The sequence below is a fragment of the Falco biarmicus genome, chromosome 19, assembly GCF_023638135.1.
Source record: "Falco biarmicus isolate bFalBia1 chromosome 19, bFalBia1.pri, whole genome shotgun sequence".
NCBI classification, from domain to species: domain Eukaryota; kingdom Metazoa; phylum Chordata; class Aves; order Falconiformes; family Falconidae; genus Falco; species Falco biarmicus.
This window is the reverse complement of record NC_079306.1, coordinates 3,247,924-3,273,424: the sequence shown is the minus strand read 5'-3', so window position 1 is coordinate 3,273,424 and position 25,501 is coordinate 3,247,924. Positions and strand designations below refer to the sequence as shown.

Here is a 25,501-nt window from a genome sequence, read left to right as displayed (position 1 = left end):
TGGAGGGATTGGTTTTTATTTCAAAAGACAACAGGACAATTTTTCAATTTAGTATCAAAACACTTGATAGGGTTCTTTTCTCCGGATCGGCCCCTAAAACTGCTACAACCAAGCAGCATGCTCAAACCACAAGCTACACGCCGCGAGCTTGACACATCTCCACACTCAGGCTTCACAACAACTACACATCAGCAATGCACAGCAAGATGGCTTGTACCTTATTTAAGACACTAAGAGCACTCCTGGCCAGGAGGGAAGGCCTCTGTTCCCTCCCTCACTGTAGGCAGAAAAAACTCCAAGAAAAACAAGGCTGTTGTACTTAAGCTGTTAAGTGTAACCCAACGATGAGCAATAAAGCTTGGTGCCTCAGCACTTCGCGAAGGCAAATTCAGCCCCTGGGTAGCAATGGGTTAGAGGGGCTGCGGCTTCTCTAAGCCCATTAAGGAAATGAAGTGGCCAACAGTGCGGGGGGGAAGGGAAACAAGCCCTGTGAAGGTCTAATTGTTCAGATGACAGGCTTGGCTTTTAAAAAAAAAGAAAACAATAAAAAAACCCCACGAACGAAAACAGTCACCTTTCACCCAAGTGGCTTCTCCACAACACAGAGTTACCTTAAAGCTGAGAAACTGAACTGCTCTTTTGGCAAACGGCTCCTGGAAGGGAAGTTTTCCCAATGGGCTTCTGTCCCTAGCCTGGCTACTCTGATTCAGTGGCCCACAGCCAGAACCATCACACCCTCTTTTCCTCTCCTGCCAAAGCAGGGTGGCCCAGAGCTGATTAACAGAAGGTTAATACCGAATTTTAAAGCCAAGAGCTTTGAAGTGTAGCTCACCAGCCTCACGAGTTATTTGGAATGTTTACAATGGTTGCTACAAAAAAAAAAAAAAATAAAAAAAAAAGGTAGTTACAAAATGTATACATCTCAAACATGCTCCCCAAACATTATTGCATTGTTTGCTTCCCTTAATAATGCTGTTTGAAGCTCTGCCCAACCTGATGGCCTTTAACCCTGAGGCAAAGGAGATTTGTGTTTGGTCAAGTTGGCAACAGAAAGTAAACTCTGGTCCCCAAGGGTTAGAGGTCAGCAGCGGCTGGGCCGCCCCCCCGGGCATCGTGTGGCAGAGGCAGTGGCAGGGATCCATTACATCTCGTTCAGGTCTAGCAGGGTCTGGTCCAGCATTCTTTGCGTGCAGAGATGCTCCTCTTTGGTGGATTTCAGTTTATCTGGCAGGAAGCAAGAGGCAAGAGTTACAAGGCAGCTTCGAGACAACCGAGAAACCTTGGCCAAAGAAAGCTCGCGCTAGCCCCCCTTTCCCAGCACGCTGCCGCAGCGAGTCCTCAGACCGGGGGTACCTGGCTGGGTGCAGCTAGAAGCTCTGAAGTTACCTGGCTCGTTTGTAGCCCTCTCGCATTGCCAGTGCTCCCCGGCGGCACCGTCACGATGTACTTTTAGCCAGTGCTCTAGGCAGTGTTGTGCATGCAGGCACCTCCGACTGCAGCTAGCTTTCCTCAGGGCTTCAACACTTCTAGACAGCAGACCCCCGTGGCCCAGCAAGGCACCCAAGAGCAACGCGGAGGGGAAACACGCTGAGAAATCACCCCCTGCGATTACAGCTGGTTGTGCCCCCCACCCCCACCCCCCTTCCCCCCAGCACAGGACAGAGACGCCAAGCCGGTCACCAACTACCTAGCAGCAGGGAGCAGACAACCATGCCTCAAGGACAGCAGGGAAAAGGCTGTTTTCAAGTGAGGGGCAGACAAGGAGCGAGTAGGAGCGAGGGTGCTGCAATTCTGCCCAAGACTACAGGCAGCTGCACAGTTGATTCTCACATGTTCCTTAAGGCAGGAGAGCTCAGATCAGCAACTAGCGCTCTAGGTAGGCTTCACTCCAAAGGTGAGCCCACCCTTATCACTGAAGAGATCCACACGCTGGGACACCGGCCAGACAGGCTGTAGAAAGATGTCCTTTAGGTACAGGTAGTTTCTCAAAGCCGCTCCCCAACCTCCCCAGCGTCAGAAACTGCCCACAGAGAGAGAAGCAGCCTTCCTAGAGCACTAGCAACAGCAGTGTTCGAAAGATTCCCTGCAGGCACTCAAGACACAGCTTCATGCTGTGGATTTCGGGACTTGCTTTCCAGATGTCCGTGTGCTTTCCCAACCTGTTCTGGGGCTCTGCAGCTGCACTGGAGTCAGATCCCAGGAACAAGCGCTTTCCCGAAACCTTCTAGAGGTTAGGACTCAACTACATAGGAAAGTACTACAGGTGTGCAGTGTCTTAGAGACCACGAGGTCAGTCATTTATTGTTAGAAGCCATCATTCCATGCAGCAGGAAATCCTACAGTCATTCAGCTAACAGTAAATTAAGTCATAGCACTTGACAGGCATCTTTTAGCAGACACAAGCCTAATTTCAGCCCGCCCCTCTCTCGGTGGGTGCAGCCATTCTGGTCCCATGGAGGAGCCAGGTGGGACCCCCTGGATAAGTGAACAAGACTGCTCAAAAAACAGCCAAGTCTGAGGGTTACTTCACCAAGAATAGAGGTTACCTTTATAAAAAAAAAAATAACCCAACAAAAAACTCTTAAATAAATTAGAGGATAAATTCAAATGCCCCATTAAATAGCAGCAATTGCATAAAATTTGCAAGTCTGCCAGTCTTAAGAATGATCAGATTTCACTGTGGTCCACAGCACTGGTGGTCGCAATAAGCTCGTTTAATTAGTGGGCCCCCTTCTCAGTCACACAGATCATGCAGCGTTAACTTCAGCTCGTTAGAGAGCAGGCGGTTTTTCTCAAGCTGGCTGTACAGGCGCTCTGCAGCAGCAACAGGATTAGGGGAAACAAGAGGAAGAGAGAAAAAGAGAGAAAGGGAAGGTTAGTAGAGTACCCAGACGAGCACATCAAATAAGCTGTCTCCGTAATGCGTGCCTCTGAGGATCGAGTCTAGGCTATTACACGGATGAAGGTGAGGAGAACAAAAGTTTGTCTTACAACTTGCATTTCAGCTCAGGAAGATGACAGAGGAAACCAAGTATGGGCAGAAATGGAAGCACTGCCAAGGACTTGCAAAGGCAAAGAAAGGAAGAGAACACCAGAAGAGGAGCCTGGAGGCTGGGCTGTCCCCAGGCAAGGAGAGAGACACGGGATGTGCTTTAAGCCTGTGGAGCACTTTGTAGAAAGAAGTGGTCCTAGCACAGCTGAACCAGAAGCGCCTTCCAGCACGAGCCACACCACGCAGCGGTGCGATTGATGGGATTTTTAACAGTAGGCCATGGTTACCAGAACTGGGAATGACAGCACCTCATACCTGACCCAGAGGACACTCCTGCAAGGACATGCCTTTGTGCCACACTAACAACCCACCACATCTAGACCAGAACTGAAGGCAGGATCTGCTTCAGGTTCAGGACAGAAGTTCTGAAGCACAGCTGCTCTTTTACATCTGCCCCACAGCAACTACCCGCATCCGCCAGCCTCCGCCTCCCATCTGGTCCCTGTCCTTACAGCCTCACAGGGCTCTAGTGACCACGCTTGTCCCCAGGGATGGTACCAACCACGTGCTCCTCAGCACCTCCAGTGAAAGGGAGAACCAGTCTGATCTTCTCCCAGGACGGGTCACCTCTCAGGGCTGTAGGGCCACCTGTCAGCCACAACCAGCCACCTCAGAGAGCCAGTTCATCATCTATCTCTGCCCATCTACACGGGCAGGGTCCTTCTGATCTGACAACTCCAATTCCTGCATTTTGGGGGAATTCCAGGCAGCAAAAAATGCTTATATGACAGCTCCCAGCCTGGCAGAACTAATCACAAACTGTAGCAATATGCACAGTGTGCTGCCTCTGCCTGAAGAGCAAGCACAAAGCTCAGCAATTCTTGCTGGCCTTGGGCTTCTTCTCAAATCCTTCTACTACAAGGTCCCTAGGAATCTCACCCTCTGAAGGGTCTCTACACCATCCTCATTGCTTTTAACATCGGAATATTCTGCCTTTCAACAGGACCTGGCCAGGTAAAGATTCAGGACACCAGGTCAAGCTGTTCACATGGAGCAGCCAAAGCACGTCGCCCTCTCCAGAGCTTCAGCCCGGTCCCACCAGCGTGATGGCCGCACAAGGAGGGGAGCTCACCTTTACCAGCCATCCTCAGCTCCTCTCAGCCCTCGACACCTGCTCAAGCTGCACCTCACACTGCAGGACAAAGGGTAGTAACACTGCTTCATTGTCCCTTCTTCAATGTCACCAAGGGACCAAGCAACAGCCAACAATTTCTGACCCACTGCAATCTAACCAAAGGCTGAGGGAGGCTGTGGGACAGGGGACAGGTACGCCCCATCCTGACCTACACCAGAGCCGACCTTGCACATCAGCTACTGCTGCTGCTGCTCTGGCCTCCGTGCTGGCTCTGAGCAGGTGGGCTAGGCACCTCGATGCCAGTCTCCAGCCCCAACCAGGTGATCAGGGCTGGTCCTGGGTCTCCAGAGCAGCACAGGATGGGAGTGAACTGCAGTCAGAAGTACCAGTGACTGTAGGCTGGTGCAGCGGCTCACAGCCTTCAAGCAAGCGTTTTACTGCTTGTGGACAGGGATCTGATGGACCCAGCCACGTGAGGGAGCAGACTGACGGTAATAATTAGCGTGACCCTTCACAGACCTCAGGAACAGCTCCTCAACATGGAATGCTTGCCCGGGTATGCTAGGGCTAGCTCCAGTGTTTGGCCTGCTCACTTCTCCACCCAGCCCACAGGGCAGCCTTACCAGCTGTCCTCGCAACCCGGGGAGCTCCAGGACCCATGCCTCCTGGTCAACTCATCAGCACTTGCAGTGCTCCTGAGCCAACAGCCCGGCTCACGGTAACCAGCCTGCACAAGCCTAGCAATCCAGTCAGACCAGAAACCTCTCCAAACCTCCCAGGGCAGAAGTTGCATCACCCACCCACCCTTCCATCTACCACCCAGCACGGAGTTCCATCAGGATAAGCGGGGAAAGGGCCTGCCACAGCCCAGCCATCGATAACATCACTTGCAACATCACTGTGCAACAGCAGAGCCACCAGCTCCTGGAGGTCAGTAATAAACCCACAGCTGACAGGACCTCCCCAGGAGGAGAGAAGCCATTTCACAAGGGGAAGGTGCCACCTCCCACCCGGTTAGAGCTGACAACTCAATGCTGGGCTGGCAGCATCCACAGACCTGGATGCTTGTGCCAGAAGCCCTGCCCACTCGTGCAAGATCCACCCCCCCTGCTCCAGCTGCAGGTTTGGTTACTGAGGAGTTACGGGTTCTCGCTTTGTGCTTACAGGGCACAGTCATTGCCCCATACCCCAGGAGAGTCAGACCACCATCTGCCAGAGCTTTCCAAGCTATTACCCTTTGAAATTCCTTTCGGGAATGCTCCTTCCTTCCCCGCCCAGAGCCAGCAGAAAGCTGACAGCCCTGACACAGAAGACAGCGAGAACAGGCTGGGGCAGTTCAGCGTGTCTGGACTATCCTTGCTGCTAGTGCCATTTGTGGGGAGAATGGAGTGACACAAACCTGAGGAAACCACGGGAGGTGTCCCATTTCATCAAAATTCTGTTCGTGAAGGGCTCTTCGGGCACTGTGGCAGATGAACCAACCCAGAAAGGAAAAAGTATTTGACAAGCCACCGCACAAGGCAGCACACAGTTACAAAAGGCTGATCAGTGTTTATGATACCAGAGCAACCAGGACCAAACCCTGACCAGTGGGGAGACACACGGAGTGCTCGCAGCCCGCAGCAGTGCTCGGTGTAACGCTCCATGCCGCACTCCCAGGAGGATCCCGTCACCCTCAGCCCCCGCACAGGGAGGGAAGCTCTGCACAACACGGATTCCCTGGCTCAGACGCCCACAGCCATGCTTCATTCCCAAAACAAGGGGCCACACATCCCCCCTCGCCCCCCACTTCCCACCCCAGGCACAGGCAGCACCTCACACCCAACCAGTCCCGTCCAACTGGAAACCAGCCAGAGCTCGCTTGATATTTATTAGCTTTCACACCCTGCTGGTGACCTAGTGACTATCAGGCGTGGCGACTTCCCACTGCAAACCAGCGTTTGGAAAGCCACCCCAGTGAACACCACAGAGCAGGCAGGTGTGAGGAGTGACTTCAGCCAGGCTGCAGCAGGCACAGCTCAAGGGTTTCCTGCTACAACCGCCCCCCGCCCCCCCCCCCCCCGCCCCCAGCTCCCGTTTAACCCTACGGAGCACGCTGCATGCCGAGGCACCACTCGCAGAGCTGCAATTCACATCCAGCAGCCGGTAAGGCACCCAAAGAGAAAAATCCGGCACATTAATGAAGTCTGTGTATTCCACCAAGGAGGATGAGGGTTACACTGGTTTGAAGGCAACATTGAAACAGTTACTCTAAAGCAGCCAGTGGTCACTAGAAACCCATTTCTCAAAAGCACCAGCCGTTCCATTCAATTGATACGAGAATTGTTTTCCTTAAAAAAGGTGACATCATGCTCAAGCAAGAGAAATACAAAAGGAGCTTTATGGCTCTACGCAAGATATGCAGATAAGAACAACATACTCCCAGCTACACCCAGACATTGAAAGGGCAGCCCCTCAGAGCACAGCAGTGTCTGGCACATCGGGTCAAACAGAGGGAGCTTTGTTTAGGAGCAAGTGCAGCATAACTGGGGGGCTGCTGCTGCTGTCAAGCTTCAGTGTCTTTACAGCACTCGTTCCCAGGGATGCCCTGTGCACAGTAACTGGAAAAAGGTACTGGAATTCAGAGCGAGATGACGAGAGCGTGAATGCAGGGTGCAGATGCAGAACAAGCCACCAAGCAGAAAGGCAAATCCAAAGTGGAGTTTGGAATCGCAAGGCTTATCTGTGTGAGACAGAAGGAGACACTGATTTTTAGAGAAGCTTAGTGCTTGTGCACAGCAAACTTGGCTTAGGGAGCTTTTGGACACGAGCGTTAAGGCTCTTCCTCTACGGTGCAAGTACTGGCCTCTCCTTGGTTAGTGCTAAGGACTGTGCAGAGCAGCTGTTAGCCGGACCCACTGCAAACCTGAACAGAAAGCCGAGGAGCAAAGTTGCAGAAACATACGAGTTCAGCTACTTCCACAGATCTGTGGTTCATGATCCAGCCCATCTCAAGCCTGTTATGGCAATTCCTAAGGCACCCACTCGAGCGCTCTCCACAGCCTCTTCCAGGAGGAATCACAAGACCATGGCTCAGTGGCTCCAGCAGGCAACTAAGCCACATTACCTTAGGAAGCCTTTCCCAGTGGGACTGGGAATTGCACTCAAGAGTTCAAGTCGGAACCCTTTCAGGCCAGCACAGCGCTTGGTGTTACACATGCGGATCACAAGGACCTAGAGTTAGAGTACAGCATGCTGCAGGAAAGCCTCTGCAATCCTCGAGGCAGAGATCTGTAGAAGTAACCTAGACACAGCGCCATCGATTCTCCAACTATGAAAATCACAGCAAACCAAGCAAGCTCTGGCGGTCTAGCCTGCTGAAGCGAGAGGCGAACACCAGCCAGCTCATATTTACATGGAAGTCATGTCATTCAGGGCGTGGTCCAGTTCCTCACTAATTGCTTTGTACTTCAGTTTCTGGGCATAGAGCTCATCTAGAAGAGGTTTAGGAGGAGAACAAAAGGGAAACAATGAGGGAAGGCAGAGGAGTTCTTCCAGCACCCTGGGGCAGGAAAAGCAGTATGGGCTTCACCAACAGAAGAAAATGAAGTTAGATGTGGAGCCATCACGACTCCGTATTAGCTCCCAACAACAAACGGGAGGGTTCAAACAGCCCGAGGACAGTCTGACCAGCAAGTGCCTTCCAGGATTACAAGGCAGCTCTACGGGGAGAAGAGCCAAGAACCACATCAGCTTGTGAAAACAGGCTGCCCAGCTAGGTCAGCAAGAACCACTGACAGGAGGAGCAGCAGGGAAGGGCAACTCCATCCACCTAGTGAGAAGCTTAATACGCCCAAGGCGGGCGCAGATCAATTGAGGTGCTTTGTTCTCACCTTCAGTCTCAATACAAAAACCGGCTTGGGAGAAGTCAGCCCCGTAATAGTCCTGGGCATCAGAGGGAATTCCCGTTCCGTAGCACACAGCTAGGCAGGGTGAGCCGAACAGACGAGGCACACCCCTGTTCTCCATCAGATAATGGAGCAGACAGCCAGATCACCCACCTTCAGGGGAGGAGGCCGTCCTGACACTCATCCTGACGTCCTGACACTCATCCTGACGCACTCCTTCAGCACTGCACAGGGCTGGCACAAACTCCCCCCAGCTCTGGCTGCCTAGGCTACAGTACAGCTGGTTATGCTGTTAACAGCTTCAGAGAGCCCAGAGAACTTTGTCAGTTGTCATAAACTAGGTCACTTCAGCAGCAAGGCTGGAGACCAGAGCCAACTCTCAATCAACATGTTTCAAGGGGAGCATGCAGGGATTTGGAGAAGGTTTTGCAGTTCCAAACAAAAAAAAAAGCTTGCCCTGGATCATGAGATGGCTCAGATTGCTTCTTGGCTGCGGTTCTGGAACAGCTCAGCTGACACCATTGCTATTTCTAGATAAAAAAACCTCCTGAGTGACTCCAGACAGAAGGATGTGGCTTTGAATCTCCAAGACCTGGCACTAAGAAACCACAAAGGCACATGCTGTGGTCAAGGCAGGAGGCCTGTAAGAGTTCTGGTGTACCAGCACCACCACTCCTGCCACAGCCCCAGATTTAAGGGAGGCAACTGGAACTTTCTCCTTCTGTGGCTTGGGGAAAGGTAGGATTCTGCAATGGCTGGCCTCAGGAGTGCTCCTGAAGGACTGTGAAACCAGGAACTGGAAGAAGAAAGGAACCCATCCTTGGCACAGGCTGACCACCGCACTGCACGGATGGGGTTTCTAGTGATTTAATCTTGAACCAGGACTGATACTGGGGAGCCTGAGTCTTCATGGGGGCTGTTTCAAGACTCACTGACTACTGTGGCTGACTTGCAGCAAGGCTGTCTGCAGCAACCAGCCACACACGTGACATTCTGCATGGAAATACGTTGTTGTAACCAATTCCTGTGTTGGATTCAGCTGCTTCCCTCCTATGCCGCTCCTTAAATTGGGTTAAGCTGGAGCGTAGGAAGCCAGTTACATTCCTGAGGACATCACGACCAAGATACACCAGCCGCACTATCTGGCACTACCAGCCAGATACGGCAAGGTGTTTGGATCGAGAGCTTGAGACCTGCCACAGCGCAGCCAGGGAACCGTTTTCAAAGGAGATACACGGGGCACAACTCTTGAGCCGGGAGGCAGCCTCACCTTGGAGGCTGAATTAGGTCATGCTCCAAGTACTGAGGAGCAGAGCGGTGCCTCCACTCCTCAGCTATCTGGGAGACAATCTTCCTCAGCTCCCCACTCCTCACCACATATTCTTTGGCTTCCCAGCCCCAGCATGTACCTTCCAAATCATCAATAGTCTTCTCCAGCTTGGCTACAGACCGTTCAGCGAATTCAGCACGGGTCTCCGCCTGCCAGACAGAAGCAAGCCAGTTAGTACAGCAGCTCTGGGACACAGCGAAGGACTACAGAGGCATCATCAGCCCGAAGGCACGAAGCCTCCCACCCTCCGGGTCTCTCCCCAGTCAAGCTGAGGCCAGCTCACCCAGCTGGGCTATCCCAGCATAGTCGCTCACCTCTTTGAGTTTATCAGTCAGGATCTTGATCTCTTCCTCATATTTATCCTCTTTTTGAGAGTACTGTGGAAAATGAGAGGAGTCAGCAACCAGCAGCCCTAAGTACCTCCCACTCCAGAGAGCCCACAGCTACAGAGGGAGACAAACTCCTCACTGCAGCGCACATGCCCACAGAAACTTCCAGCTGGGAGTCGCTCACGTCCGTAACCCTAGTCCAACAGAACTGGGTCAGGCAGCAAATCCCACATCACGCACGGAACACAGACTTGGGCGCAGAAAAATTCTCACCCCAGCAGCATAAACATCTTGGGTGACTGAGCCTGCCCCAAGGCAGGGAAGGGCAGCCAGGCTTCCCGCACTCCCAGCTCCTACAGCCAACATCAGCCCTGCACTGAAATCCGTTAGCTCTCCCGGGAGAGCAAACGCAGCTCTCCTCACTCGCTTAAGGCTGTGGTTGCATCATTTCCATCCCAGTGGGTGCTCTGCTGTCACACACCCTCCTCATAAAACAAATGTTTCTGGCCCTTGGACAAGCAGCCCTACCTTCTCAGCCTGAGCCTCAAGAGACTTGAGATTGTTGGTGACATTCTTCAGCTCTTCCTCCAGCTCGGAACACTTACTGTGGGGTTTCGTAAAGAAAGGGGGGGAGAAAAAGGAAAAGAAGAAGCGGGAGGGAAAGACAGGAGAGACAAGAAGTGAATTCACGTGCAGGGAAGCCCCAGAAGTTCTTTAGGAGTCAGTCTGCGATCAGACTGGATGGGACCCTGCTTTGAGGCACTTGTGCAGAAAGCAAGTTCCCTTCCTGCCTCCAAGTTCATATATTTGAAGCGTTCTCCCAGCACATGCGCAGGGCACTGAGCTGAGCAGCTGAGATGTGGACACAGATTTCTGCTGGACCTGGAGTCTTCAAGTAGAAAATGCATGTTTAGATTGCTGTAAGGAGGGAAGCTGTTCTGACGGACAGATGGACAGCCACCACCACTCAGACCAGAATATTGACGGGCAGAGGACAGAACATTCCAGGAGAGAGAAAGACGCAGTTAAGCTGAGGGAAGAAGCGTAGCAAGACCACCACAAGAGTTCTGGTTTAATGGTTTGAGAAGGGAAAGGTTAGTACCTTTTCTTCGGCAACAGACAGACACTTCAAGTTCTGGTCCATCACTCTGATCTGCTCCTGCAGGTCCCGGCAACGACTGTTAGTGACGGTCACACGATGGCACAAGCCAGGTGGGGGCAAGGGTCAAAAGGAGCACCAATAACACAACACCGCAGAGCAAAAAAAGGGAGTAGGGGGAAAAACACAAAAAAGTCATGGTCATGACATGCATGTCCAGGCAGGAAGCACAGTGCTACTGCTGCATACACGCTAACTTTGTTAGACAAGGCCCTGAGCAGCTCCTCAAAGATCAGCTAAAGCATCCGGACACGTGGAAGGAGCCCAAATGCCACAATTTGTGCCTGCTCAGAGCAGATGAAGTCCAGCTTGTGACTCAGCAGTGCAGAAGTCTGTAGCGGTTGCTGTGAATATTTTAAGAGGCACAGTTCTGCCCTCGGACCTCCCGCATGCCACTCAGCTCCCAGCCCAGGAGGCCTCCGCCACTTCAGCACAAGCGTTGTGCACTCACGTGCCCCGTAGCAACGTGTAAGGACCTTGTGACCGTACGTACAAAAGCAGTGCTGGTGAATACCGAGTGGAAAAGGATTATCCGGCCTCGCTAACCGGGGAGTCCCTCCGTGCAAAGGGGCAGAACATCTCCACTCCAAGGCAAATCACCTCGTTGCAAACTCCACATCCTCGACGGACCCAATCCCATGCCAAGCAAGAGAGTGGTTCCAACTCTTCCATCTGAGAATCTAAACCTACCCTGTGCTCCAGGCCTTGTGTAACAAGGTTAGAAATGCTGTGTTAGTTCCCATGCAAAGGTAGATGCCAGTTACGTGCAAGCAGATTACTCACGACTCTGCAAGCTCAGCTCTCTCTTCAGTACGCTCCAGATCTCCCTCTATGATCACCAGTTTCCGAGCAACCTGGAAAGGAGAATCTGAGTTAAGAGGACGAAAGATGATTTTGTACTTGCAGGCCGTGCAAGGCAGGAAAGGCAATGCCTGCAGGAGTCACCGGAGCTGCCAGAACCTTTTGGCTAAGGGGAGCACTGATGTAGCCCCACTGAGAGCCAGGCTCTCCCCCCAGCTTTGCCCAGGAAAGCCCTGTCAGCAGGAAGAGGAGCCGCCTCTCCTGGCCCGGATCAGCTGTAGAGCATCCAAGGGTCTCACCTCCTCATACTTCCTATCCGCCTCCTCTGCAATGTGTTTGGCTTCCTTGAGCTGGATCTCCTGCAGCTCCATCTTCTCCTCATCTTTCAGAGCTCTGTTTTCAATGACTTTCATGCCTCTGCCCAAAAGAAAGCACAGGGAGGGGAGATGTATAAAACAATCCCGTACAAACCGGTGGTGTAATGGGTTTCAGAGCATTACCAGTGCTCCCCCAGGACCACGCTGCTTCCTTATGAGCCACAACACCTCCAAGTGCAGAGGGTAGCACAGGAAGGCAGACACCGCTGGGCTGATGCAAACACAGTGACCTCGATTGCTCAGAATTAACTGTTCCTTGGAGCGTTACTCCAGCAGCTCATTGCGCTCCTGGACCAAGGGAAACGCGCTGCTGCTGAGAAGAACAAGCCAGGCTGTCTTTCCAAGCATTTTCCAGGCTGGACCGCAGGAAGAGCCAAGTCCATCTTTATGGCAGGACATCAGCTGGGTCAGGCTGCTCACTACGGCGTGTGCACCAGTGAAGCACACCAGCCAGCTGGAAGTGGACTGCGCCCCAATGAATCACACCGCCGGGTCAGGGGACAGCTGCCAGAAGGAAGGATGCTGGCAGAGGCAGCGGGAAGAGAGGCTTCCCCACCAGCAGCCACCTTCATGAGTCAAGGGTGTTCCAGAACCCACTTACTTCTCCTCCCTTGAAGGCGGGGAGGCACAGCAGCGCACAGCGCCTACGTGCTCCTTAGCCTCAGGTTCCAAGATACTCACTTAAGGCCAACAGCATTGTTTGAGTTGCTCCGCAACTGGTACCGACTCCCACATCCAGCCTTGATGTGGTATCTACTTCCCACCCTCCAGGAAGCCCAAGAGGTTGACGGCACCAAGCCCTCGGTGAGGAACATGTCCGAGATGTTTGACGGAGTGAGAGCAGCAGCCCTTGCTCACCTTTCGCTTTCATCTGCGGCCTTCTCTGCCTCCTCCAGCTTCTGCAGAGCTGTGGCAAGGCGCTCCTGGGCTCGGTCTAACTCCTCCTCTACCAGCTGGATACGGCGATTCAAAGACGCCACTTCTGCCTCAGCCTAGAGGGAGCAGATGAGGGCAACTCAGTCTGCGGCAGGTTTAGCAGTTAGCGCAGGGCAGCTGAGGTCTGCCTTCAGGTCACCAGCAGCACATGGGAAGCCAAAACAAAGCCCCGGTGCTTTATCCACTTTCTTACAGAGGCTGCACTCCCATATGCTTGCTCGCATGCACGTTACGCCTCGCAACATTTCACACAAGCTTTGTCCGTGCAGCAGTCATCCTGCAGGTTTCTCGCCCGTCAGCTTGAGCTGACGTGACAGTTTAAGCCATAAACATTAAGTAGATGACTTACGCTGCTAATGGGTCTTCTCTGCAGCTGCTGTAACCCTGCCAGGCCATCAATCACAGTCCTGTTTACCCACCACACCAGAGCTCTGGGACAGCTACCGTTTAGCACAAAGTCACTTTACTCCTGTGATCTGGACACGGGCATTGCTTGAAACCAGCCCTCTCATCAGCAACGTGAGGAAGATGAACAGCTCGAGAGGTTTGCCAGACTGTGTCAGGGCACTGGCAGGCCAGGCTTTCGACGGCGCCAGCCCCAGCCGATGGCTGTAGTGGCCGCAAGCCCAGCGGCTCGAGCCCCGGAGAGCTTCCTTCCTCCCTGCGATTCACTAATAACCCAGAGAAAGAGCAAAAGCCTCAGCACCCAGTCCTGAGAGAGTTGAGGAGGCTGTTCCCAGCCGCAGCCACACGCCACCAGCCACCTCAGCTCAGTCGTCCGTGCCAGGAGCCGGCCGAATCGCCGAAAGCCCGCAGGCACCGTGCATTCGCCAGAAGCGCGACCACAAAAGTGACCGAGGCTTTACCGAAGCAGCAGAGATCAGAAGCCATCGTACACCCCCACAGCCCGGCCTGTTAGAGCAGCACTGCTATCGACCACCAGGCATCTGCTCCCAGCCCAGTCCGCATCAACCCCGGCCCAGGGGAAGCCCAGGCGGTTTGGGTGCACCAACCCCCAACGCCAGCCACCCAAGGGGAACCCAGAATCCTCATCTCCAACGGGATAACCGCACCAGCACAAGGATGGACAGGGCTGCAGCCATTTCAGGGCAGCACTGTCATCTTCTGCAGGGACCCGTGCGCAGGCACATGCCAAGCATATACGAAATACCCCAGCGACTCGTAACAAAGCAGCCTGCAAGGACACGCCGCTTGCAACCATGCCCAAGGAGGGAGGAGCAGGGTGATGAAAGAAGCCAGTGTTAGAGCAGAGCCCAACACAAATCATGTTCAGCTCCCGGGAGGGGCTGTCCAAGTTTTTCCCCCCTCGCAGCATCAAGACTAGGTTGTGAAAACCCAAGTTGAAGAGCAGCTCCCATGCCCGCACGCCCTGCTCTTCCCCGGGGAAAGCCCCCACGCTTCGGTGCTGGAAGGTGGCGGCGCTGCAGCAGGCTGCCCCGGAGCCAGCCCCACCAGCACCTTCCTCCGAGGAGGATGTGGTCTGCTGGAAGAGGAACGAACCCAGACGATAAGCAGAACTGGGAAAGAGACGGCTCGATAGGCGTCTTTGGCCTGGCAGAGGCAATGAGCTGTCAAGGTGGAGAGCCTCCTCCCACAGGATGGAGGCAGCCTCTGTTTCCTGACCCTCTGAACCGCATCGTTTCGCCCGGACATCCTGCAAGGCAGCGCTTATCCACCCCAAAAAACAACAACCAACCCTTGCTTTTAAGGGACTGCCTGTCCCCCTCTGCGGAAGGGTCCTCACACCTCCCTTTCTGCTCCTCCTCTCTGGCTGCAGCTGAAGCCATCGGGCTTCCCCAGAGCGCTGGGGTGACGCTTCCAGCCAGCGTGTTCCCGTTACTCCATGCATCCTTCGGGAAGGCTGCCCCGAGTCGGGGAGCTACCGAGCTCCCCTCGGCCCTCCAGGCTCACCGTGGCTTCCCCAGGTCCCACAGATCCCAAGGGCCAGGCCACAGGGTGAACGCAAGACACCACCACACTGGGAGCACTGGTTACCACACTGGGACCACTGGTTGTCTGGGAGAAACACGCACGTTTCCCATGACAACGCCGCTACTCCATGAGAATTCCTTATGTGGCTGCGAAGAGCCCAGCTGAGGTCTGGGAGTGGCCTCGTCCCACTGCCCGGCAGCTTCTGCCACCAGCCCCCACCGGCAGGACCCCCACGGGCCGGCAGGACCCCCCCCCATGGGCCGGCAGCCCCAACAGACAGGACACCCCCCCCCCCCCCGGGCACCACACCACCCACCCCCCCACGGGGGGGCAGGACACCCCCACGGGCAGGACCCACCCGGGGGCACCAGCCTGCCCCCCCCCCCACGGGCACCAGCCCCCCACGGGCACCAGCCCCCCCCCACGGGCAGGACCCACCCTGGGGCACCAGCCCCCCCCCCAACATGCAGGACCCACCCGGGGGCACCAGCCCCCCCCCCCCCCCCGCCCCGGGGCGACAGGACCCAGGACCCCCCCACGGGGCACCAGCTCCCCTCCCTCCGCCACGGGCGGGACCCCCCCCGGGGCACGGCCCCCCCGGGCAGCGGGCTGGAGCAGCCTCAGCGTCCCATTTTAAAGCGAATCAGCAGCAAAGTCACGGCCGAGCCGCCACCCGCGGGGACCTGCCCCGGGCCGCCCCATCCGGCCCCGCTCGCCGGGTCGGACGCTGCCGCCGTTGCCCCTTCCCTCGCTCGCAGCCCCCAGCTCGCTCCCGGGGCTGCCGGTACCGGGATGGCCGGGATGCGGGCGGGATGCCGAGCCCGGGGCGGGATGGGCCGTCACTGCCATTTTACCAGCACACGCCGGGGCTACTCGCACCTCGGTGCTCGCAGCGCGGGGCCAGACAAGATGGCCGGGGGCCTCCCCTCCCCCCCCGGCACCCCGGGACCACCCCCCCGGGCACCGAGCGCCCACCCCCACCAGCCGCCTGCAGCTCCGGGCTGCCTCGGGTAACGATAACACAAGGATCCGCCGGCCCCGCACAGCACCGGGCCAGGCGCCCCGCTTGGGGGCAGGGGGACCCCAGCGACCCCCCCAGGGACACGCGGCGGGGACACCCGGAAGGGAGGGACCGGCCCGGGGCCCAGGCGGCTGCGGGCTGAGGTGGCGCCGGTCCGCGGAGACCGAGCCCGGGTCCCCGCCGATGCCCACGCAGCACCGGGGGGGCGGGCGGACCCGGCGGGGAGCGACCCCCGGGCACCGCCGCACCCGCGGGACCACCCGCCCCGGCTCCAAATTCCCCCCCCGGGGGGCGGCTGCGGGGCATCCCCTCCCTGGGGACCGGCGAGAGGGGCCGCCCCGTACCCCGGCCCGCGGCACCGGCGGTACCTGCTCCCGGTTGCGGCGCTCGGCCTCCACCTCCCGCTGCAGGCGGTCGGCCCGCTCCTCCGCATCGTCCGCCTGCTGCTGCAGCACCTGGATCTTGCGCTTCACCGCCTCGATGGTGGTGGCCCCCGCCATCCTCCCGGCCCGTCCCGTCCCGCCGCTCCGCGCCGCGCCCGCCCCGCCCGAAACACCGGAACCCGCCGCCCCGGCCCCGCCGCCCGGGAAGTGACGTCACTTCCTCCCCCTCCGCCCGCGTTACCGTGGAGACGGGGAGCAGCCGCCCGGCGGGGTGGCCCGCGTGGGAGTGGGGGCACCGGGGCCTGCCCTGTGCCGGTGGGGGGACACCGGGACCCACCGCACACGGGGGCTGGGGACACCGGGACCTGCCCCACGGGGGCTGGGGACACCGGGACCCACTGCACAGGGGGGCTGGGGACACCGGGACCCACTGCACAGGGGGGCTGGGGACACCGGGACCTGCCCCACGGGGGCTGGGGACACCGGGACCCACTGCACAGGGGGGCTGGGGACACCGGGACCTGCCCCACGGGGGCTGGGGACACCGGGACCCACTGCACAGGGGGGCTGGGGACACCGGGACCTGCCCCACGGGGGCTGGGGACACCGGGACCCACTGCACAGGGGGGCTGGGGACACCGGGACCTGCCCCACGGGGGCTGGGGACACCGGGACCCACTGCACAGGGGGGCTGGGGACACCGGGACCTGCCCCACGGGGGCTGGGGACACCGGGACCCACTGCACAGGGGGGCTGGGGACACGGAGATCTGCCCCACGGGGGCTGGGGACACCAGGACCCACTGCACAGGGGGGCTGGGGACACCGGGACCTGCCCCACGGGGGCTGGGGACACCGGGACCCACTGCACAGGGGGGCTGGGGACACTGAGATCTGCCCCACGGGGGCTGGGGACACCGGGACCCACTGCACAGGGGGGCTGGGGACACTGAGATCTGCCCCACACAGGTGGGGGGACATGGAGATCTGACCCACAGGGGCCTGGGGACACCAGGACCCACCCCAAGGAGGAGCTGGGGACACCGAGATCTGCCCCACGTGGGTGTGGGGACACCAGGGCCAGCCCCGTGGGGACCTGGGGACACTGAGATCTGCCCCACGTGGGTGTGGGGACACCAGGGCCAGCCCCGTGGGGACCTGGGGACACGGAGATCTGCCCCACGTGGGTGTGGGGACACCAGGGCCAGCCCCGTGGGGACCTGGGGACACGGAGATCTGCCCCACGTGGGTGTGGGGACACCAGGGCCAGCCCCGTGGGGACCTGGGGACACGGAGATCTGCCCCACGTGGGTGTGGGGACACCAGGGCCAGCCCCGTGGGGACCTGGGGACACTGAGATCTGCCCCACGTGGGTGTGGGGACACCAGGGCCAGCCCCGTGGGGACCTGGGGACACTGAGATCTGCCCCACGTGGGTGTGGGGACACCAGGGCCAGCCCCGTGGGGACCTGGGGACACGGAGATCTGCCCCACGTGGGTGTGGGGACACCAGGGCCAGCCCCGTGGGGACCTGGGGACACGGAGATCTGCCCCACGTGGGTGTGGGGACACCAGGACCTGCCCCACACGGTACGGGGACAAGGGCCAGCCTGTCCCTGGCCCCACAGGTCCTGGCAGCCTGCCCCACACAGGCTCCCACGTCCCACCCCACACAGTGGCCATGCCCTGCCCCATGTGGACCCCCAGCCCCCCACCCTCGGTGCCCGTGGGACCCCCGGGAGCACCACGGGCTGCGGCTGCTCCAAGGCCACCCTGTCCCTCAGCTCCGCGGGCCTTACACGGGCACAGCCAGCACCGTGCTCCCAGGGGCTGAGCCAACCCCCCCCCCCCGCCCCGGAGAGCCCCCAGACCCCCCGGGCACCCTCCTGCCTGGGGACGGGGCTGCCAAAACCCTCCGGGCGACGGCTTTAGCCAGCGCTGAAATTCTTCCGTCTCGGGGCAGAAAACGTTCCTCTGGGACCCCCCCCCCCCCAGCTCGATGCCATGGTCCCCCTGTGCCCCCCCACCCTGGTGCCATGGCCCCCCTGTGCCCCATCCTACAATGGCCCCCCTGTGCCCCCCCCCCCCCTTTGTGCCATGGCCCCCCTGTGCCCCATCCTACAATGGCCCCCCTGTGCCCCCCCCCCCTTTGTGCCATGGCCCCCCTGTGCCCCCCACCCCACCCCGATGCCATGGCCCCCTGTGCCCCCCACCCTTGTGCCATGGTCCCCCTGTGCCCCCCACCCCACCCTGATGCCATGGCCCCCCTGTGCCCCCCCCACCCTGATGCCATGGCCCCCCTGTGCCCCCCACCCCACCCCGATGCCATGGCCCCCCTGTGCCCCCCACCCTGATGCCATGGCCCCCCTGTGCCCCCCACCCCACCCCGATGCCATGGCCCCCCTGTGCCCCCCCCACCCTTGTGCCATGGTCCCCCTGTGCCCCCCACCCCACCCCGATGCCATGGCCCCCCTGTGCCCCCCACCCTTGTGCCATGGTCCCCCTGTGCCCCCCCCCCCGATGCCACTGTCCCCCTGTGCCCCCTCCCCACACAGCCTTTCCCAGTCGCATTCCCACACGCCAGAGCGTTCCTCTGCACCAGGGGGGTCACCGAGCACCCCGAGAGCTCAATAAAAACATGACGGCAGCAGAGCTGCCACTGCCCTCGCTCGGAAAGGGAAAAGGGCGCTGGGCTGCCCCCCCACCCTGTGCCCCCCCCCCCCTTAAAAATCCTCAGCCACTGGGCAGAGCCGTGCCCCGGCGGTGCGTTTGCCGGGATGCAGAGGGTTGGCACGCTCGGCCAGCCTGGCACGTCCCCAGGGATGAGGGTGACCGACGGGCCTGACCCTGGAAGGAGCCGGGATCTGCATCTGAGGCTCCAGGGTGTAAAATCCCTCCTGCCCCGCTTCCCTGAGCCGGGGTGAAACGGGGGCAGCCCCAAGAGCCACCGTGGGGGGTGAGAGCCAGAAAAAGGGGGCTCTGAGTGCCCGGAAAGGGATGAATGAGTTGTGAGGGGATTGGGAATGTGGTCCACCGCGGGGGGGGACACTGGGACCTGCCCCACGCGGGGCTGGGGACACCAGGACCCACTGCATAGGTGGGGGGACACTGGGACCTGCCCCACGCGGGGCTGGGGACGCCAGGACACACTGCATAGGTGGGGGGACACTGGGACCTGCCCCACGCGGGGCTGGGGACGCCAGGACACACTGCATAGGTGGGGGGACACTGGGACCTGCCCCACGCGGGGCTGGGGACGCCAGGACACACTGCATAGGTGGGGGGACACTGGGACCTGCCCCACGAGGGGCTGGGGACACCAGGACCCACTGCACAGGGAGGCTGGGGACACCGGGACCTGCCCCACGGGGGTGGGGGGACACCGGGACCCACTGCACAGGGGGGCTGGGGGCACCGGGACCCACTGCAGAGGGCGGGCTGGCAGCAGGGAGCAGAGGGAGAGCAGGAGGGTGCGAGGGAGGGACGGGGCTCGCCCCGATGAAGCCACAAGCCACGCCACAGCGATGCCGAACGGCCCAGGGCTCGGCGAGGGCTTGGTAGCCCCCGTTGGCACCTTGGTCCCCCGGCCAGAGCCGTGCCGTGCTGGGAAGAGCCATGAAGAGCCTTGGTGCCATGCGGGGGCTTGGGGGGCTTCGGCGCGGCGGGAGGGGAAGGCTCCTGCCTCCGGGCTGGATGTCAGAGCTGAGGGAGAGGAGGCTGGAGCCTTTCTCCCGGCTCCCACAGGTGGGAAGGTCAGTGTGGCCCCAACTGCTCGACCCTTGGCCGCCAGGTCCTGGCTGGCCGCCGCACCACGGGACGGCCGGGATCACGGCCGGGCGGCAAAACCCTGCACCGCTCGCGCCATTGTTTTCCTGGAAACGGCCACCAACAATAGCTGGCTGTGCCGTTGTCTCTGCCCACGCGGCCTCCTCCTCCTCCTCCTCCTCCTCCTCTGGAGCTTGGCTCCTCCAGCGCCAACCATGACTCAGAGTTCCCTGGGGACACGCGTGGCCCCCGTGTCCCACACTCAAGGGGCTGCTGGCTGCTGCTCCGCCCTCAGCTGGGGGTCCCCACGCTCCGGTTTGGGGAGCCCATCCTGCTCCATCCCCGCTCCCGGGCTGCCCCGGACATCGCTGCCCAAGAAGAAGCTGGGACCAGTCCCTGCCAGCGTCCCTCTGTCCCCTGCGTGGCCGTGGGTGGCCCCCCCCGGGCTGTGTCATTCCTGGGGGCACTCCCTGCTCCCAGACCCCCCCACAGCTTTGCCAGGAGCCTGCTGAGCCTGGCAGGGACCCTCCTCTGTCCCCAAGGCCACAGGGAAGGGCTGCGGTCCCACCAGGAGGGTGACGAAGGGAGGGCAGCTCCCGCAGCTCCCCCCCTGCCCCCCATACGTACGTCCGCTGCCTTCTTCTCTGCCAGCTCCAGCTTCTCCTGGGCATCTTTCAGGGCCTCAGAGTATTTGTCCAGCTCATCCTCCGTCCCCTTCAGCTTCTTCTGCATGGCAGCGAGCTCATCCTCCAGCTGGAAGGGCAGCAGCAGTCACCGCAGATGGGGACCCCTCTGGACCCCCACATGGCAAGACACCCCTGCCTGCACCATCCCAGGCTCGGCTCTGCCCCACAGCATCTCTACAGTCCAGTCCCGGGGCCAGCTCTGCCCCACAGCATCTCTCCTGCCCCATCCTGGTGCCAGCTCTGCCCCACAGCATCCCTCCTGCCCCATCCTGGTGCCAACTCTGCCCCACAGCATCTCTACAGTCCAGTCCCGGGGCCAGCTCTGCCCCACAGCATCCCTCCTACCCCATCCTGGTGCCAGCTCTGCCCCACAGCATCCCTCCTGCCCCATCCTGGTGCCAACTCTGCCCCACAGCATCCCTCCCACCCCATCCTGGTGCCAGCTCAGCCCCACAGCATCCCTCCTGCCCCATCCTGGTGCCAGCTCTGCCCCACAGCATCCCTCCTGCCCCATCCTGGTGCCAGCTCTGCCCCACAGCATCCCTCCTGCCCCGTCCTGGTGCCAGCTCAGCCCCACAGCATCCCTCCTGCCCCGTCCTGGTGCCAGCTCTGCCCCACAGCATCCCTCCTGCCCTGTCCTGGTGCCAGCTCAGCCCCACAGCATCCCTCCTGCCCCGTCCTGGTGCCAGCTCTGCCCCACAGCATCCCTCCTGCCCTGTCCCAGGCCCCACAGTGTCTGTCCCTGCCCCACAGGCCACCAGCTGGCAGGGGCTGAGCCCTGGGCAGTCCTCAGGATGCCCCGTGGCGTTGCGCCCCAGCCCCGAGCTGTGAGACGGTGGCAGCTCTCGCACCCTTGTACCCCTTGCCAGAGTCTGCTGGGTCTGGGCTCAGCGCGGTCCAGCACGGGGGGAAGCCCCCCTGACCCCAAACATCCCCAGGCTGGGGGCTTCTGCTGCCCACCCTACCTGCTTGCTCCGCTCCTCCGCCTGCTTCTGCTCTGCCTCTGCCTGCTCCGCCCGGTCCAGGGCGTTCTCCTTGTCCAGCTTCAGCATCTGCATCTTCTTCTTGATGGCCTCCATCCTGGCTGGGACAGGGGCACCAGCGGTGGGGCGGTGGGCGGCGGGGCGGGCAGGGGAGGCAGGGCAGCAATGATGCCCGCTGCCCCGCTGCCCAGTTTATCAACCCTGCCCTGCTCGCCGGGGCTTTGCCTTTCTTGGGCCGAGCCGCCTCCCCACCTTCCCAAAAAGTCTGTGCTGGGGACCCATTGTCTGCCCTGGGGGGGCCGGGGGGCCGCAGCCTTATTTGGGCCCCAGAGAACAGCTGGGCTTGTTATAAAAAGGTCTGCGAGCTGGGGGTCCCGCATTGTCCTGGCCCCCTGCCCCCCCATGCAACGGGACACCCTGGCCAGCGTCACGGGGACACCGTGCTCCCACCCGGCGCTCCCTCGGGACACGCTCGGGACATCAATCCGGGTCCATGTGGCACCACAGCAAACCCCAGCAAACCCCCCCCCCAAGTTTGCACCCACCAGGGGCTCAGCGGGGTTTTGGTGGCCCTGGGCTGACATTTACCCGCAGCTGGGGGTGGCATGGAAAAGGGCGAGCTCAGCCCAGTGCTATTTTGGGAGTGGGGGCTTAGCAGCAGCCCCCAGCCCAAATTGTTGGGCTCAGCGGGGAGCAGCAGAAGCAGCTGAGCCCCACACCTGGGGATGAGCCCCCCAGCAGCAGGTGAGCCCCCTGCCCGGCTCCGGCTGCGCTGGTGCTTGGCACCAAGGCACAAGATGCTGTTGGCAGCTGGAGGAGCAAATTCCGGAGTCGTGGGGGAGGAATTCTCCGGGATTAGCATCCTCCTTGCGCTGGTCCCCAAGGTCCTGCTGGCCCCAGGAGCCAGGTCAGGGCCACCCACCGCTCCCATCCCAGGACAGATTTTGGGGGCTGAGGGGGTCAGCACCCAGGGACCCAGGAGAGGGACCCGAAGCCCAGCGGCACCTCCCCACCACCCAGGTTGGGGGCCAGGAGGGATGGTGCCCACGCAGGGCCCCAAATGGTGCTGCCACCCCCGTGCCCTGGGAGCCATAAATAACCCCCCCGCAGCGGGGCGGCGGGGCCGGTGGTGGGCACGAGGCCACGTGCCTTTGTCCTGGGATCATCCCAGGCGTGAGCAGGGGGACAGGTGGTGAGCGCTGACCCTGCCGCCATCCCAAACCTCTGCCGGCCCCCGGGGGTGGCAGCCTCCAGCCCCCTCACCCCAGCCCCACGGAGACGGGCATGCAGTGCAGGGCAGACGGCTTTTATTGCAGCAGCGGGGCAGGGGGGCAGGAGGGGCACAGGACACCCCCTCCACGCTCCCCCCTGCTTGCAGGAGGGCGCAGGCAGCATCTTGCTGGGCATCCCTGGCGCTGTAAGAATATGTTTGATATTTAGTTGGTTTGCTAATAAAACAACCTAATATCAAACATATCAGACAGAGGCAGGGGCAGGCGGAGGCGGCCGGGACCTGGAGCTCAGTTGCTGCAAGAGAAGGAGAGAAGGAGAGGCTGAGAGCTGGGGGGGGGCATTCCTCACCGTCTGCCCGGGCAGGACACCCCAGGCACCGCGCAGGTGGCACTGCGATGACCGGGGTGTCCGGAGCCCACCGGGGCAGCGGCCCCAGCACTGGGATGCTCTGGGGTCCTGTGGCCAAGCCCTGAGGCATCCTGCAGCAGGGACAAAGCCAGAGCAGGGCAGTGCTGGCACAGTCCCCTGGCATGGCACGGCACACCACGGCACACCATGGCACGGCATGGCACGGCACACCATGACACACCATGGTGCAGCATGGCACAGGCTGGCACGGCATGGCATGGCATGCCACAGCACACCATGGCACACCACGCCATGGCACACAATGGCACAGCGTGGCATGGCACAGCACGGCACAGCACGGCACACCATGGCACACCACGCCATGGCACACAGTGGCACAGCATGGCACGGCACAGCACGGCACACCATGGCACACCACGCCATGGCACACAATGGCACAGCGTGGCATGGCACAGCACGGCACAGCACGGCACACCATGGCACACCACGCCATGGCACACAATGGCACAGCGTGGCATGGCACAGCACGGCACAGCACGGCACACCACGCCATGGCACACTATGGCACAGCATGGCATGGGTTGGCACGGCACGGCACAGCACGGCACAGCAGGCAGCGCTGCCCACCCATCCCTGCCCACCGAGGGGACCCCACGTCCGCCACTGCCTTACCTGGGCTGGCTCGGGGGGCTCCTCGGTGGTCTGGCTCAGGGGCCGCCCAGCCGCCGTTTATAACCGCGCTCAGCTGCACCCGGCGGGGGGACACGGCCGGCGAGCGCCCTGGCCCCGTGCACGTGGCCTCGTTCCCATTAATTACCACCCATCGACGTCCCCCTGCCCCCTCTGCAGACCCCCGTGCCCTTGCCGCCGAGCGCTGCCGGTCGATACGGGTCGATGGCCCTGTGCCGCCTGCTCCTGCCCCCGGTCACACTCCGCCATCATTAGTGGGGCCGTCGATACTGGGAGCCGGCCCCGTCCCAGTGGGCTCCGCGCTGCCGAGGGGCTGCGTGTGACCCTGCCCAAGGACGAGCCCCGGCTGGCGCTGGGGGGCTGTGCCCCGTGTCCCCATCCCCTTGCTTTGGGGAAGCCATGGGGACCCCCTGTCCGCAGGAGTGGTCCCTCCGTGGGGCAGCAGAAGGAGGTGACCGCCTGTCACCCTGCCCCATCTGTGTGGATGTGCCCCCCCCCCCGGTGTGGGCACAGCTGGGTGACAAAGCAGGAACCCTGACCTCTCTGGGGTGGCTGTTGGGACCTGGCCAGCCACGAGGGCACGTGGGGTGTCTGGGGGTGCCGGGGGCACGTGTCTCCCTGCGCCGTGCCGGTGCTTCGCCACAGCGGGACCCCCCGACTTTGGGAAGGGTGTTGGGGGCTCTGCAGGGCCCCAAACTTTGGGGGGCCAGTGGGGCAGCCAGAGCTCTGAGCGCCACCGGGGAATGGGGGACCAGGGGCTCCAGCGCCCACGGGGGCAGCAGAGCCATGCAGGGAGGGTGGCGGTGGGGACGGCAGGGACACATGTGGCAGGAGCGGGGGGCACGGGCGGGGGGAGGCTGATGTGATGCGGTCCGACAGCCGCACTAATGAAGGGCCATGGGCTGGGGCTGCCGGCCCAGCGCCCCCAGCCCTGTCAATAAGCGGAGCCAGGGCCGGCACTGATGGGCCCTGGGGCTGGGAGACACCAAGGTCGGGCACAGGCAGCGGGGACAGGACGCGGGGGACAGGAGCCCCCCTCGTTGGGCAGCAGTTGGGGGTTCAGGGGTGCCCGGGCAGGGAATGGAGCCAGAAAAGAGCCCCCCCAGCCTGGCTGGGCTCCTCATCCCGCTGCTGCAGGGCTGTGCCGCGTGGCCGCCGTGCCAGACACGCGTGGCCGATGCCAGCAGCGCGGTGGGCACCCGTGTCGCCAGCGGGATCAGGCATGGAGCACCCGCTGGCAGAGCCACGCCGGCCATGCTGCCATCTCCTGGCGTGGCCACGGCTGGGACCGCGTGTGCAGGATCTGCTCCGGGTGGGATCACGGGCCGCGCTGCCAGATTCCCACCGCCGGGATCCTGTTGGGCTGCGCCGTCCCTCCACCTGTGCCCAGGGCTGGCCTGCGTCCCCGCGCGCCGCAGACGCACCCCCCGTGTTTTATTCTCAGCCAGGGAGCTGGGCAGTGCCGGGTGGGTGC

At 60.9% G+C, this 25,501-nt stretch overlaps 1 protein-coding gene across 23 annotated transcripts; it reads right to left on the bottom strand.

Annotated features, from left to right (window-relative positions):
- Positions 1–21,874, bottom strand: TPM3 (tropomyosin 3). 23 transcript variants are annotated; one of them, XM_056321830.1, is made up of 12 exons: positions 21,718–21,868; positions 20,694–20,819; positions 12,869–13,002; positions 11,933–12,050; positions 11,616–11,686; positions 10,202–10,277; positions 9,659–9,721; positions 9,424–9,493; positions 7,522–7,600; positions 5,527–5,590; positions 1,831–1,950; positions 1–1,224 (listed from the first exon to the last, which is right to left on the bottom strand). In XM_056321830.1, the coding sequence occupies exons 1-11, from the start codon at positions 21,829–21,831 to the stop codon at positions 1,873–1,875; spliced, it is 993 nt and encodes a 330-aa protein (XP_056177805.1). In that variant the 5' UTR covers positions 21,832–21,868; the 3' UTR covers positions 1–1,224; positions 1,831–1,872. The 23 variants fall into 23 exon arrangements, 19 of the variants coding, with proteins under 19 accessions (XP_056177805.1, XP_056177788.1, XP_056177790.1 ...); XR_008818982.1 differs by lacking the exon at positions 5,527–5,590; XR_008818983.1 differs by lacking the exons at positions 5,527–5,590; positions 10,202–10,277 and adding an exon at positions 10,776–10,851 and having other exon boundaries at positions 21,718–21,832.
- Between the last annotated feature and the right edge of the window lie 3,627 nt (positions 21,875–25,501).

Coding starts and splice junctions, on each gene's coding strand:
- TPM3 (XM_056321830.1), bottom strand. CDS start 21,831: ATGGAGGCCATCAAGAAGAAGATGCAGATGCTGAAGCTGGACAAGGAG. Junction 9,722..10,201: donor TTGAGGCTCAGGCTGAGAAG/GTAGGGCTGCTT, acceptor CATTTTCCACAG/TACTCTCAAAAAGAGGATAA. Junction 1,951..5,526: donor ACCTCCCGTGGTTTCCTCAG/GTTTGTGTCACT, acceptor ATCTTTCTACAG/CCTGTCTGGCCGGTGTCCCA.